This window comes from Crinia signifera, chromosome 2 (assembly GCF_055691185.1).
Source record: "Crinia signifera chromosome 2, ASM5569118v1, whole genome shotgun sequence".
Lineage (NCBI taxonomy): Eukaryota > Metazoa > Chordata > Amphibia > Anura > Myobatrachidae > Crinia > Crinia signifera.
Genome location: NC_139218.1, coordinates 185229301 through 185246097, shown reverse-complemented (window position 1 = coordinate 185246097; position 16797 = coordinate 185229301). Strand labels below are relative to the sequence as shown.

The 16797-nt window shown below is 41.2% G+C and overlaps 1 protein-coding gene across 3 annotated transcripts in view; it reads left to right on the top strand.

The window, feature by feature from the left end:
• SYTL1 (synaptotagmin like 1) overlaps positions 1-16797 on the top strand; it is a 51735-nt gene that overhangs the window by 15936 nt on the left and 19002 nt on the right. For all 3 annotated transcript variants that reach the window (XR_014470408.1, XR_014470409.1, XM_083173317.1), the window contains exons 2-10: positions 3264-3482; positions 7006-7154; positions 8386-8476; positions 9637-9682; positions 11197-11233; positions 11887-11975; positions 12053-12157; positions 14567-14733; positions 15237-15339. Coding sequence is in view for 1 of the 3 variants with exons in the window: in XM_083173317.1 (XP_083029443.1) it covers positions 3358-3482; positions 7006-7154; positions 8386-8476; positions 9637-9682; positions 11197-11233; positions 11887-11975; positions 12053-12157; positions 14567-14733; positions 15237-15339 (912 nt within the window). In the remaining 2 variants the exon portion in view is untranslated. The remainder of the gene's footprint in view (positions 1-3263; positions 3483-7005; positions 7155-8385; positions 8477-9636; positions 9683-11196; positions 11234-11886; positions 11976-12052; positions 12158-14566; positions 14734-15236; positions 15340-16797) is intronic.

The following is a 16797-nucleotide window of genomic DNA, read 5'->3' as shown; positions in this document are numbered from 1 at the left end:
TTACTCATTGGTATTGTATAATTATATGGGGGGGGTGTTTGTACATTTTCCATTTTTTTACTCTTCATTTGTATTTTGACACTTTTATACATTGAGTGGCCATATTATCAGGATCACTTGATATTAACCCATATGATCCATGGTTTGATTGTAGTGGTTCCAGAAGGATCCATGCTTTTGTGCTGTTTTTGGTATTGTATAATTATATGGGGGGGGGGGTGTTTGTACATTTTCCATTTTTTTATTCTTCATTTGTATTTTGACACTTTTATACATTGAGTGGCCATATTATCAGGATCACTTGATATTAACCCATATGATCCATGGTTTGATTGTAGTGGTTCCATAAGGATCCATGCTTTTGTGCTGTTTTCTTTGTATCATAACTCCACCATCTGCATTATGTAACAGAAAATGTGTTTCTTCAGCCCTAATGCCCAATTTCCAAATATTTACTGTTCAATGGGTTCCTGAAGAAAGTGGAGGAATTTACTCGGATTCGGATTTACAATGGACAGGTCTTCTGCTTCTGTAGCCCATATTATGCATACTTCCCAACTGTTCCGCAGTCAATGGGACAGTCCAGTTGTTTTGGTGATCACACATGACTATCAGAATAGGGAGATTTATATAGAAGTGCTTAAGGTAAATAACTTGTTTGTCTCAGCAACCAAACCATACATTCAAATATCAGTGCTCTAATGCAGTATTGTTTCTTCTTTCATACAGCCATGCAAGTGATGCAATTTCTTACAGACATAACTACATTATATAATTAATGTCGTGGGATAAGTCTGGCCTGTTTTTGTTTCATTTTCTTTATTATCTTAAAAAACATTTTTATTGAGCAGAACTGTTGCTCTGCCAACATTTGTATAGAAAAAACAAACTTGTGTAAGTGTTCTCAAGGTGCTGAAGCTGTCTAATGCAGTGAGGGTGTGACTTTCGTGACATATCGGATAAATCAAAGGTTCTAAAAAATTGACCTAGGAATAATGACTACTGTATAGAGTTCTAAGGTAGCCGTGCACTTACAAAGGGGAAGTCTCCTGCCTTACTGTATTTAGAGGTAACAAGACCTGTGAGATAACTCTCCTCTTTATGCTACGTAAAGGCAGCAACCACATTACCCTTCTCTTTCTCAGTCACTATTTTCTTTATGGGTGGGGTGCTATAAGAGTTCCGAGCTGAAGTGCACACCCCAGTTCACAGGTAAACTCCCTAGCCTCATTACCCCTCTGGTACTGATGATCTTTAACCTAAGATACAAGTTGCTTCTATAAAAGGAAGGGATCTTTAGCAGTCACATACGTAGCATGTAAAACTTGATGCATTGATATAAAGTGTACAGCGTTTTCCCTTTGTTATTACGGCTTATACTGTGGACATCTGAAGCATCAGTAGGAGCAGTGATATTGTGTGAGCATTACTGGTCAATAAATGTAAAATAACAGCTTTAGCCTTGCTGGTTACATTTAGCACAAATAGAGTACAGAACACTAGCATAAATGTTTATTAGTTGGTATATCAGATACAATCCATACCATATTATTAACCCACAGCGGTGGCCCCTACTTGCCTGTGGAAGGGGGGGGGGCACTGCTACCTATGGCCGGAATGAAGGAGACAGTCAGCTTCTGACAGCTGGGTCCTGGGATGAGTGCATTGATGCGGGAGGGATGCCAATTAGGGCGGAGTGAAAAAACTGAAATTGAGAAAGTCAAAATCGGCTAGTGTGGAAAAGTTGTGACTTGACCTGAATAAGAAATGTGCAAAAGCTTTTTGATCTGAGTCAACATCTTCTGTTCTGGCAAGAGGCCTAAAGTTTCACTTTTTAGGTGAAAATAACGAAACCTATGAAGATGCTCCGATCTAGTTATAATTATGTCATGATGTCTTAGAGTGGTTTATTAATATACTTTAGCTTCGTAAAAGAGAGTACGAGCTTGTCCTAGTGCAAAGTGACTGACTTTGGCGGGAGAAAAAATCCCTAATAATTGACCCATTTTCATGGTCACAATTGTGAATATTGTGTGTTTTATTATTATTATTATTAGGGATTTTTTCTCCCGCCTGAACTATGACGTGTTTATAATAGAAGAAGCACAAATACTCTAAATGGAATTTCAGTGACACTGTGTGAAATATAACACTACATAATTGCCCTTAATCAGACTTGATCGCAGTACAAATTTGTTCTCATAATGGTCAAAACAAATGCTGAATTGCAGGCGGGGCAGATGTAACGTGCTGAGAGAGTTACATTTGGGTGGGGTGTGTTGAAACTGAAATCTAAATTGCAGTGTAAAAATAATGCAGCCGGTATTTACCTTGCACAGAAACAAAATAACTCACACAAATCTAAAGGTGACCATACATCTACAGATCGATTGTCAGATTGGGCCACCACAAACATTTCGGCAGGGGGGGTGCAAAATGTATAGTTATGCCACTGCACACACACCAGGCTGCTGGAATCTGTAGCCTCTGTCTCTGTGGCTGTCCCTTCTGGCTAGCTAGCACTCTCCATATTCCAGAGCAGCCACACTGGATCTCTTCACTGGCTCTGCACTTGACTGTAGCACTCCTCACTGCCTCTTTTCCCCACCCTGGGTATCCCCACTTCTCAACCAGGTCAAGATTCTATAACCAGGGAGTAATGTTCCTGGCCCTCCAATCAGGTGAGCCTCTGGAGCTAGTAGCTTGCAACAATGTATTGTCCTTCGCTTAGTTAACCCCTGTTGTCCATGCAGTTTGTGTGGCAAAGTCCATATGGTGTAAGCTTAATATTTCCAGTGATTTCCATTCACTGACATGCTGGGAGATGTAAGTCCACAGCTGTGGGGTGCCACACCCACTGTTAAGCGAGTTTGGGAGCACTTTAGGATATTTCAGGGTTGCTGAACTTTTGTAGTCTCCTCTCCGGGAGAAGCCCGGAGAAGAGACTTTCAGTAGGACTTCGGGGGGGGGGGGGGCTTGAGTGTGATGTCATTAAGCCCAAATTACGCGTTATGACACTTTAGCCCTGCCCCCACATCGGAGATCAGCAGATAGCGTTATTTAGGGGCCTTCTCATATTTCCAGAGTTCAGAGAGAGGGTGTCGACGCTTTAGCAGGCTATGTAGGGTTGGATAGAAGTGTAATACACTTGTTTCTAGGCTAATCTTTTGCACCATGTACAGGTAATATAATGGTTACTGTCATACTATTCTATGCTTAATGTGCCATACAACACATGTCCATTCCTGTCTTATCTTCTCTAGATAAGTGGTTATACTGAAGGATATCTACTCAGAATCTTCACCTGTGTATGTGACTTGTGCCCCTATCTGGTGGGGGTACCAATGTGGGCAAAGCATGGAAATGGACGAGAGTGGGGACCTTCTGGATCTCAGTTTCTTGACAGGGGAGGAGCAAAGAGTCATCATTCAGGTTCTAGAGCGGGACACAGAGCTAAAGGAGAAAGATGAACAGCGGGTGAGGTAAGTGATAAAGAAATGCTTGCAGTATGTTTACAAACATTTTTTTAAATGCTATTGAACAGGGTTTTACTGAACAGCAGTTTGTCAATGGATTCCTTATGACCTGTTCTCATTCTATTCATTTTAATTTAAAAAGTGCGCAGGAAGGAAATGAGCAGTGACCACATTTAAATATGAATCATTTTCATTGCTGTACATTATAATAATATAATATAAGGGGTTACTTTGTTCCATCATATAGTGGGTACCCATAATATACAAGCTTCTGCAGGTTGCTAACGACATCCCCTGTTGGCCATGCATTGGGAAGGTGCTATCTATGACATGCACAATGAAAGGCCTGACTTTGGCAAGTATGTACCCACCTTTATGTTAATGAAAGGGTGAAAGGCAATAGATCTGCATAATTATAGTGGACTTAGAAAAGAGACCATAATGCTTACAGTAAAGCAGTGTGTGGTGAGAATCAGTGCAGTGACATATCTTGCAGCTAAAGTGGGACAGTGCATATTGCTCAACTACTGCACAATATACAGTATATATGAGTTTATCTAAAAGGAAAGAATGGTCATACACAATTAGAATTATTACATACCTCCCAACTGTCCCACATTCAGTAGCAGTTGGGGGAAACATAGCAGTGCTACAGTGATGTGAATGGGGTGCTGCATAGCTTCGCCTCCAATCCTCAAGAACCCATCCCTTTTCAGACCAAGGTAATGTCTTGGGTGGTTTTAATATTTAATAGCATAGAGAGAGAGAACAAAAGTATTTTTGCTGGGGTACGTCTTAAAAATTAACAGTTAACACAATGTTTATTACATTCCATTCAAATTCAAAAACACATAACACAGAAAACTGTTGATATGTAAGAAGTGTTCCATTTTGTGTATAACCAGTGACATCTAGAAGGGGACAGGTACTCTCTAACTGGGCCGGGGCCCACTATCAATATGTCCCATTGGAAAGGTGTGGCCACAGGGAGAGAGAGAGCTAACTGCCTCTGCAGCAGCCTCTCTCCCTATCCCAGCACATGCTGCTCAGTGCTGTATGCTGACCTGGGGAGAGAGGCAGCTGCAGCAGCATCCTGTCCTCTCCTGTCCTCTCTCTCTTTGAGGGATTCCAACCGCACTCTACTGCCTGCCTGCTTGTTTAGGACATCGTCGCCCTCAGTTTTTTTACTGAGACGTGGCCATGCCCCCTCCCATTGGGGCATGTATTATATACTAATGTGTGGGTTATTGGAAGTAAAGAAGTTGCCCATAGAAACAAATTGTTTTCTAGCTGTTATCTTCTAGAAGGTAAGGGTTAAGGGGCCTACCCGAGGGGAGATGCTAAGCGGCGTTCTGAGCAATGCTAGATCGCTCAGATCGCTCAGCACGCTATACATGTTTATGTATCGTTACCGATTGGTCTAACAAAAAGATTGATACTTTAATTCAATGCATACAAATAAACATTTCTTTAGTTATATGTAGGAGTGCCCAAACACTAGAGTCTTCCTTTGTAGTTTGGCAATACTGCCTGTTTTGACTCATGAGAGCACCCCTACACATGACATTACCTGTAGTATAGGGTCCGATTGACCTATGTTGGTTGTATAAATGCTACATACTAAAACCTATATATGGTCGTATTCGACAGTGTGCAATATGTGGTCGGTACGGATGGTGTAATGGTTAGCATTACTGCCTCACAGCGCTGAGGTCATGGGTTCCATTTCCACCATGGCCCTAACTGTGCCGAGTTTGTATATTCTCCCCGTACCTGTGTGGGTTTCCTCTGGGTACTCCGGTTTCCCCCACATTCCAAAAATATACTCCTAGCAAAAAATTTAACCCTAGAATGTCTGTGTGTGTCCGTGTACATGTGGTAGGGAATATAGACTGTAAGCTCCACTGGGAACTGTTGTGAATGTTCAAATATTCTCTGTGAAGTGCTGTGGAATATGTGTGCGCTATATAAGAAAATGATAATAAATAAATAACCCCCTTTCATTGATGATGCAATGTCCTGTCAGGACAGCAATGATTATATGACAGGCTCAAGATCAGGACAGAAATGTAGTCAGGGCCACAATGGATGAGTGCATGGAATCAGTAATGGATTATTGAGGTTATTTTGTCTTTTCAGGCTGAGACTTTTCAGACTGCACTGCGTTAAAAGTACTGTATAGCAAAGTAAACAGAATTAAAGGCTCAGCCTCAGGCAGAACTAGTTTGATCTTACAGCCACTGTACGTTTGAGAGAATCATTCCATATTTGATGTTGAAGTAGTGGCTTTAATTGATACTGTAAGCTAGTTTTACCTCTCAATTAAATTGCTTCAGGCCCTGCTTGGAAACTACTTGCATATAATAAATATAAAGCGATGGGACTATTTATTAAGCCCAAACATATGTCCTCCAAAAACTGCTAATTTGAGCTTTGGCCCCTTCCTTTTGCTCTAAAATAGGTTTCTGTTGGAACTGTGAAAATGCCCATTTTGCCACGCTTTACCCATTGTAGTAATGAGCTACATTTAGGCATTGGGGGACAGATACACTAAACTTCAAAAAGATATAAAATGGAGAGCGATAAACAGTCAGCCAATCAGCCAGCCATGTCACAGACTGTGTTTGAAAAATGTCAGACAAGAGCTGATTGGTTGGTTGTTTATTAATCTCCTTTTTATCACGATCTCCCGATTTTTCTCTGACTGTCGCTCCCGATATTGGAGATCAAGTTTTGAACAAATGGAGATTAGATTATCTAATTTAGCTGGTAAGGGAGGTCTGAGGGGGTTTGCAGGGCAGCGGGAGGCTCATGCAAAAGTTGGGAGCCTCCCGCTGAATGTGATAGAGTAGGTAAGCCTGCCGCATATGCATTTTATATTTAGAGAATGCAAAGATGTTCTGGACAGAATGCGATTTTCTATAGACATTCAGTCAGTCTAGACCACTGTTGGCCAACTAAGGTCCTCGAGAGCTACCAACAGTTCACATTTTCCAGACAACCTAGCTGCTGCACAGGTGCACTCATTACTAGCTGGAACATTTTCAAAGATCCACAGGTGGAGCTAATTACTTCACTTGTAATTCTGTGAGGAGATCTGGAAAACATTAACTGTTGGTAGCTCTCGAGGACTAGAGTTGGCTACCCCAGGTCTAGACCACAGGATTTAAAAGTCATCCTCAGGACCCCACACAGTGCATGTTTTCCAGGTCTCCTCACAGCACCTATTAACGGGTCGAACTGCCAACAAACCGGCATGAACCCAGTAATTAGGTGTGACCTGAAAGATCGACAATCCACGGGCTATTTCGCGGCCACTCCACCTTTGCGCCCATCGGCAGATGGGACATTGAATCCTGTCTGTCGTTATGCGATCGATCTGACCACAAACGGGCCAGGATCATGGCTGTCAGCAGAGATCGACAGCTGTGATCCCAGATTGCATACTCCCCTCAATCTGGTCTTTACATTTTAATTGTAGGTAAATGTAAGAAATTAATAAATGGTTTATTTCTTACTTTTATTGCAGGAAGCTACGGACATCTCTTTCAGATCCTCGTGAACTTAAACGATTTTCTGGGGATTGGTTTAATGATGTAAGGACCACACGTCCCTGGGGTCAAGTAGGTGGGGTTGATATTGTGAGGGCATCAATCAGGAGGAAAAAGAAGACCAGAGGTAGGTCATAGTTCTTTATATCTATTACCTTTCAGTTACTTTCATTTATTGAGGCCAATTCACAGTTGCATGCAAGATGGCCACAGTGGTATCTACATTGTGAGGGTCACTCAGGTGCGGTTTAAGTTGCAATCACTGCTGCTTCCCTGGGAGTGCTGTATGGTAAGGCAGCAGGAGGCATTTATTAAAAGTAGATGCCTGCTGCTGCATTAGTGATCTGACTTCTGTAATAGTATGCAGCATCAGATCAAATCACCCACCATCGGGCAACTTTTGGCACCCATGGTGCCGTTTAAGCTGCCTGTCGACAAAGCCAGGAAATCTCCATTCTACAAATGATATCCCTAAATCCTTCCCACCCCTTGAATGATGGCGACCCCCCGGTTTTTTCCAAACAAAGCCTGGTACCACTCCATCTTCACTCCTGAAATGGCATCAGACTGATAATCAATGACCATTAGATGCAGATCTGCATCCTGCGCTGGGGTCCTGACTGGGTCCTGCACATTCCCAAAAGTGCAAAATCAGTACTTTGCGAGGAAGGGCACAGGTGCAACCTGAATGCCCCCTTTTGTGCAGAGGACTAAATTTACATGTTTACCAGGACTGCAGCTAGGAGCGCTAAGGGGTCGCATGCCCCGGGTGCCGAAATTCCTAGTATCAGGCCTGCATTTAGCCATATACAGAGTTCTACATATCTATGTGACTGCAATGCTCCCATCCAATGCTCCCATTATCAGTGCACCAACCCTAATACAAGAGATCAGTCTGAAATCAAACTATGGATTTCCCAATGCTATCCTTTTATGCTCATGCAGCCACTGACATGTGTACAGATTTATTATTAAGCATATGCAGTGAAAAAACATGCAAGAGCTGTAAATAATGTCATGGGTTCTATTTGCACCATGACCCTAACTGTGCGGAGTTTGTATATTCTCCCTGTACTTGCGTGGGTTTCCTCCGGGTTCTCCGGTTTCCTCCCACAATCCAAAAATAAACTGGTAGTTTAATTGGCTCCCAACAAATGAACCCTAGAATGTCTGTGCGCGTGTACATGTGGTAGGGAATATAGATTGTAAGCTCCCCTGGGGCAGGGACAGATGTGAATGTTCAACTATACTCTGTAAAGCGCTGCGGAATCTGTGTGCGCTATATAAGAAACTGTTAATAAATTAATAATAATATATGAAGAAAAAGATTACAGCTTTGTACACACTTGTTTCAAAAGGTGAATGGGACCAGAATTGGGGTCTGGATGAATCTGAACTAAACGGGGATTATGACAGTGACGAAACTGATGAGGACGAGTCGGTACTAAGGTAAAGCATGAAGGAATAGGAATTTAAAGTTAGATACAATGACAGGAACAGGATGGAAAACTGGGCCTGATTCAGAGACCACAAACAACACCACAGCCTTGATTCAATGTGCAGCAGCTCAGAGAAAATATGTAAATATTCCAGCCACTGGGATGCTGAATTCAGGCATCTGAGATCGGGTTTGTGGGTAAGAAGACGAAGACATCAGGTACACTTCGGTAAATAATCTACATCGTAAGATGCCAATAGCATGGTAACTGCGCATTGGATCTCAGGCGTAAGCTGTGGAATGGTATGACATGCAAGTGTTTGAGTGGTTACTTCCGTGATACCTCCCACAAAAACTCCCTCACTCACATTGTGACCGCCTCAGAAAGACCATTGTGACACATGCGCAGTGTGACTTATACACATGCGCAGTGGCAATAATGATCTCCACAGCATACAACATCTCTGAATCAGGCCCCTGCGCTTATGACATATTCTCAGGTTATTTAGCTGCACATATATTAATTTCTTAATAATACAATATTTCTCTGCTTTTCTGGAATAAAGAATTTGCAATCTGTTAAGAAATGTGCTAATCATAAAAATATTTGGGCAAAGCAATATAAGGCTTCATCCTGTGAATTCCCCCTTTTCACAGTGAGTGAAAAACCTTGGATAATACTGGGGTTCTACCAGGTCTTAATTGCTGGGGCCTCAACCCCGGCCGCTACCAGGGTTATTCCTATTTCTCATCTGTGAAGGCCTGACCTGGATCATGATGACTCATGCCTAAAAGTAGCCTATTGGTGGGCTCAGTAGCACTTGGAGATGACCCGTATGCTCCATGGGAGTTGTCTGCCCTTCCTGAGCTCTCCTTCTCACACCAACATCATGGTGTGACAAGTGTCCTGCCCCAGTCAAACTCACCACTTAACCTTCTGCTCCATGGGACATTTGTCCTCCCTGAGCTCACCTTTATGTCCAAGTATCCACTGTTAGATGGAAGACCCAGATCACCGGAAGATCCAGGTCCTGTGTGAACACAGATGACCTGGGAATACATTGCTTTTTTTTTTAATTAATACTGTACATACTGTATATTCACATTGTACATTTTCAATTATATAACAAAGTATCTTTTTTTGTTGTTTTCTTTATGACATTTGTCAAAGGTTATCCAGCAACCTAACACCACAACAATCTGATGATGACGTACAGGTATGTGTATACATAATAAACTGATTTTGACCACATCACATACAGTATACAGTGTTAGATTATAAGAACCATGGACTGGCTCAAGGGGTAAAAAAGAATGGGTGCACAGAGGCGCTCCAATCGGGCCCCTTTCTCTCCTGCAGTGCACTAGGCTCCAGCATTGTGCCAGAGTATACTGCGCATGTGCAGGTCTCCAGGAACATGGCACCCATGGCGCATTCCAGGGGACACCTCTATTATGCATGTGTGCATCACAGGAAAATTTTCCTAGTGAATTTTTGCTGTCGCTGGACCGATGGAGAGGTGAGTATAATTAAATGTCTGCACCCATCATAGATATGCCCGCACATTTGCACAATCTGGCAGATCTGTTTTGGTGCATACACACTAGACAATTTTTGTCGACTTGCAGATGACAGCCGAGGAATAAAGTTAAAACCATTCTATGCTTGTTAGCTATCACCTATCCTGGTGTACTGTGGGGGGGAGGGGTAAAGGGGACTGCTAGATGGCGTTGTCAATGTAACTTACTGATGGAACCATTACTTTATGTACATTTTGCTCCAGCACCAGTAGGTCAGCCTAAAGCCAAAGTCTCTTTCACACACCACAAGCATTAGATCCCAGCTGTATGACCGTTGTTACATACATATGGGCAGTATGCCTGGCGATTCCCAGCAGCCATACACATGTGTTAGCAGCATTACAAGGGCAGCCACTGTACATGTGTATTTGCCTTGGGCACCTGGAACCTTTAATCAGGCCCTGCATTTACTACCCCCTGGGAAGCTAGCAGGGGTATTATGGTGTAGTTTGCCTTGAATTACATAATTTCTAGCCTTGCCTCTTGCTTTATGATTTTGTGAGTGGGTGGGGAGTAGTAAATCATATGCAGTTATATTATACTCTTCAAATAGTACAGTATGTTTGCTATTAGTACTGTTTAAATGTACTTTTACCTATCGCCAAGCACAAACCAAAAATACTAAAATATGTCAGGTTACTGTAAATACTTCAATCATTAGGAGTTTGTGTGTTTATTATATATGCCGGCCACACCATGGAATATTGGCTGTAATATTGAGCTGCCGCCACCAAAGTGACCTGTAGAATTGTTGGTAATTATGGTTGCAAGATGACCTCCAACAATCTGTGTCTGGGCCTCTTCCTATGACACAGACAGACCTCAGTTATTCTGAAAGGTAACTTTCCAGTGAGCCTGAAGGGCCAATATTTCAATAAACTATCATTAAAGTGCATTGTTTAACTTTAAGGGGTAGGTGGGTCTAGGCGAAGCCATTTGCCTTTAGTAAGTGTGGGCATCTTCTGCCACAAAGTGATTGTGGGACTTTTCCATTTCTTAGGCGCATGTGCAGATAAAAAAAACATCGCTCAGCTAAGAGAACATCGACATTGTGCTCAACTCAGAATGAGGCCCATTATATCCTATTGATAGCATGTGCCCATCTCTGAGAGGCTTTGTGGTTAATGTCAGCATCTCTTTTCCCCTGCAGGATGGTTACAGTTCTTCAAAAGAGGAACACACACCAGGTTAGTAACCATGCTGTGCTATTCATCTTGTCAATCCGTGGCAGATTCTTTAAGCTTGGAGAAGTGATAAAGTGGAGTGTGATGATAACACACCAGCCATTAAACTCCTAACTGACATTTTACAAAACCAGTTTGTAACTTGACAGTTAGGAACAGAATGACCTCTGTGTTATCGCCAGCAACGTTATCACTTCACCAGGCTAAATACTGTAAATCTGCCCCCCTGTTTCTGTCTTAAGCCTGACACACATTATTTTACTTATATTCCATCTAAGGCTGAATCCTAACATCTCTGATAACAATAACTTTTCTGTCATGCTCCGTTCAGTAACACATAATCCTCCATCTGAAGGCAAAGTAGGGCTGCAGCTATGATCTTCGTCACCTGGGGTAATGCAGTCATTTGGCTTTGCTCCATGTTTTCATATCCAGCACCCAGGGCATGCCAGCCCCCAGCCCACCCCATAGTTGCAGCCCTGCTTTGCAATTCTCATTGGCATCTATTAAAAGTTCCTTTGTTTAGGTGCATTATTATGTGGTAATGGAGGAAAGATTCTGATACTGAAAAACCCTTAACAGTTACTTCTGCAGTACTACATGTTTGCAAGGCCTTTGTAATTTTCTCTTTACACCTTGTCACCATGTACGACTAGACCTTATTCCTGTCCGCCGTCGTATCCCTAGTATTGGAGAAATGGACATGGAAGAGATAAACTTATCACCAGTCGCTCTTACAGGAGAGGTGAGGTACCAGCATCTGTAGGAGATTCCATACAGCACATATGGTACTGTCCTGTGTTTGACATTTACTTTCTTCAGGTAAATCCTACTGGTAATGACCTGGCGATCATGAATGGCCCTGGAGGTAAAGGACATAGGAGTCTCAACAACAGCCCATCAGTGCCAACTCTGGGCAATAAATCTGTAAGAAAATGGAATCTTGTCTTTACACTATTATCTTTTTCCTTTTATTGTGTTGTATCACTGTAGTAAGTAACTATGGAAAGACTGGAACCCATTGAGTACTGACAACTAGGCCAATGCTTTCTGTTATCCAGAAAAAGTGTAATTGTATCACTGTAGAGGTCCTGGACTCTACTTATGGGGTGTTTGTTATTCATGGCACACATATATATAAGTATTCAGAATCTCTATTAGTTACATGTAAGCTGAAAGTACCTTAGACTACTGCACAATAAAAAGAGTGCAGCTAATAGTTGTATTAAATAGGTGTACATCCAAAACACCAAAATAACACCCAGATAATAAAAGATATGCCATGAAAAGCATTTCCTAATAAACACATTCCATATGCACCCAAGTGACACAAAATAATTTTACTGGTGTAAAGGATTATACCTCATACATTATCTTGTGTCACTTGGGTGCAGATATAGAACGTGTTAATAGTTAATGCTTTTTATTGCATATCTTTTGTTATTTGGATTCTTCTTAGAATGTTAGATTTCCAGGTGATGGAGATGAGGTGCTCCATTAATGAATGTCTTTCCTGTAGTCCCTTTTTTATGTATATGTATGTATGTGTATATATATATATATATATATATATATATATATATATATATATATATATATATATATATATATATATATATATACCCACGGAGGCTGAACGAACTTTAGAGAAACTCAATGGTGATCAAATGTTTTCGATGCTTTAATGCATCTTCATCAGGATAAAGAGTGATGTACAATACATGTATATATAGACAGACAAACATACAACTCACCCCTCCGTGCACACGGTCATCGGCTTCCGGTCAGGTCCAGCACGCCCAGGTGATGACGCGATCTAACAGCGCTGATTGCTAGGACAACGCAATGCCAGTGCTGTGTCGCCTACTTCCTGCTGCGTCATCTTCACATCTAGCCCATAGGCGCGCACCACCCTCCCGGTAACCAAGGAGACCTGTTGTAAACAAAATACGTGTGGTAAACATAAATGAACAGGAATAAAAACAGAATATAATGCATACAAACGGAAAGCATAAATGATGAAATAGTATTATAATGTTAAAGCATATTACTGCTTAAGTAAACACTGCGAGAATACATGTATATATATATGTAAAGAACCGAGGATATATGGGGCTAGAAGCTGATGTCAGAGAGCATCACGGTATAAAATGATACATGTGCTATGCAGTGCAAAATCACAAAAAGCAGTGGAAGCCTGTAGCTTCATTTAAGCCTTTAGGGGACAAAGTACCAAGCCGGTGTATCCACCTGGCTTCTCTCTGCAGGAGGCGGAGCGAACGGTCACCTCTACGCAAGTTATCAGGTTCATGATCAATGATCATGTATTTGAGCATGGATATGTTGTGCCCATTGTTGACAAAATGCCTAGTGACAGGCTGATCACTCCTGCCGCTGGCAAATGCTGCTCTGAGAGTGGATTTATGGCCTGCTATACGTTCCCTCAAGGTACGGTCGGTTTTACCGACGTATCCGAGTCCACAGGGGCATGTAATGAGATACACAATGTACTTGGTCGTACATGTGACTCGACGTTTAATCGGGATCCTAACACCCGTATGTGGGTGTGGGAAATCTGCGCCAGTGCTAAGTGAGCGGCATACTGCACAGTTGAGACATATATATATATATATATATATATATATATATATATAATGGTTATCACTTATAAGCAGTAGCCGCTATTGTGCCACCATTTTATTTAGTGTCACAATTCATTATATACCTGGAGCAGTTAGTAACTTAAAGTGTAGAGTAATAATGACAGTTTGTTATAGGTGCTTTGACAATTCTAGTAATTACTGACAGTGGGTCTGATTTACAGATGGAAGCTAATGCATTCCCAGCTGTGAATTTGTTTATGAAATATTTATCCAAGAAACGGCATATTCAGTAGTGGTTACAGATCTTTCGATAATCGACTCTCCTGCTCGTATGATTTTGAAGAATGTCGCAGGATTTAATACATCGGGCCTAGTTTTCTGCATAAGAGATAGCAGTTGTAAACTGAGACACACATCAAAATGGTCATGACATGCCTATTTTTTTTCCGGCCACACCCTGTTACCTCCCCAAACGGTCCCTAACTGTCAATCACTATGCAACTAAAACCTCATTTTGAATGGCATCACTAAGGTACCTTAGGACTTGAGCAATAAGATTGTGATGCTTACAATCAATGAAGACCATAAATATTGGGGGATTGTTCACTACTTTGTCTCTCTGTGCATTGTTGCTACTGTCAAACAACACCAAATGTTCTGTCATCACTATGTTATAACCATTGTTTATTTATTAACGATGATCAGATTGTCAAATCCCTGCTTCTTTATACAGCTCTCGGGCAGCATGATGAGCCTGTTCAGTGCAGGGGATTTCCGCTCACTAGAGGTCCAAGGCTGGATCCAGTTTTCACTTCAATATGATGCACCCAAAAAGGAGCTGAGAGTTCTGATTATACAATGCAGGGACCTAACAGCAGCACATAACCTGACTTCTAACCCGTGAGTAAGAGGGGGGGTGTGGAGAGAAATAGCTGGAAGTAAGTGGGCAGTGCTACGGAGAATATGTATATATTGAAGAGATAGAGGGCACGATGCAGACATGTGAGTATGGCTACAATTTGTGCAGATGGACAAAACCATGCTGCCCTGCAGATGAGGGAAATGTAACAGTTACAGTACAGAGGGTTAGATACAGTATAGGGGAGGTTGGTTCAAACTGAAATCTAAATTGAAGTGTAAGAATAAAGCAACGAGTATTTACCCTGCACAGAAACAAAATACCTCACCCAAATCTAACTCTCTCTGCACATGTTACATCTGCCCCACCTGCAGTGCAGCATAGTTTTGTCCATCTTCATAAATTGCAGCCTTGCTAACAGAACAGGCCCAGAGATACTTACAGTGTCAGAGGGATATAACATAAATTATAGTACACTTAAAGTCAGTCTTAATATTAGCAGAAGAGGGACAATTCTCTTAAGTTTTCTTCCCCACACTCCCAGGTACATGAAATGTTATTTACTCCCTGATAAATCGGTGCAAGGCAAGAGGAAAACAAAGGTGAAAAAAAAGACTTTGGATCCTCTCTTCAACGAAACTCTTAAGGTTGGTTTAACTATGTAACAAAAAAGAAATAATTTCACCACTGGCGCTGTAATCTTGATGCAGCAAAAGACTCAGATAATGGTCACCGGACCATCCAAATATACAATAGAAAGACAAACTCAGTCCATATGCGCTTAAAGAAAATGTTCCAAACCAATGTTCTCCACTCTTTCTTTCCACATCAATGGCTCGAGTATATGAAAAGAAGAAGAGAACACACAATTGTAATGTAATAACAATACTGAAGTTCTCCTCCAAACGTGCGGGGGAATATTTTAGAAGATGGTGCTCCCAGAGTTCCCAGCTGATCCAAGGGTCATCAAAAATGGGTCACCACACTCTTGTGAGTATAAGCAAATGCTTACATGTATGCTTACATGAATATACTTAGGTCAACTCATATAAAGGTATCTTTATAGGGTATGGAGTCTCACAGACATCTTCCAGATATAAAAAGGTTTTATTCCAATAAAACACGGTGTATTACTCACATGTTACCCGGGTTCCAACTAGTGTGGTGATTTCTGCTGTTAAAGATTGTGGCCTACACCGTGTTTTATTGGAATAAAACCTTTTTATATCTGGAAGATGTCTGTGAGACTCCATACCCTATAAAGATACCTTTATATGAGTTGACCTAAGTATATTCATGTAAGCATACATGTAAGCATTTGCTTATACTCACAAGAGTGTGGTGACCCATTTTTGATGACCCTTGGATCAGCTGGGAACTCTGGGAGCACCATCTTCTAAAATATTCCCCTGCACGTTTGGAGGAGAACTTCAGTATTGTCATTACATTACAATTGTGTGTTCTCTTCTTCTTTTCATATACTCGAGCCATTGATGTGGAAAGAAAGAGTGGAGAACATTGGTTTGGAACATTTTCTTTAAGCGCATATGGACTGAGTTTGTCTTTCTATGGTTTAACTATGGTTTAACTCCGTTTACCTTATCACATCATGATAGACCTGATGATGTTTTCCTGAAACGCCCAGTATCTGCCATAAAATGTTATATTCCATTCTAGCAATTTGTGAGTTTCACATATTTTTGATGAGCAAGATAAGGAGATTGTCATACAGGACACAGTGGTCAATAAATCCTTAAGACCATTTATGTTTCATGGCCTCATCCATGCTTCTCTGTGTATGTGATTTTGAATAATTGTATTTGAAATCATACATCCAGATCCTTCTCATTATTATTATTATTATCCGTCATTGGTCACCCAGAGGAAGTCATAAGACGAAACGCGTTATGTTTTTGTATATTCAGCGTCATCTGATATGAAATTGTATGGTACTTACCTGTGATTATGGAAAAATATTGATTCTGAACTTACTTGGAGAATCATCTTCATGTACTGATTGTTCTTAAAATGTATAAATTCTGAATAAATCATATCTTTTTATACTCTGGTAATTTTAGTTGAGGTACATACATTTGTACAAAAGT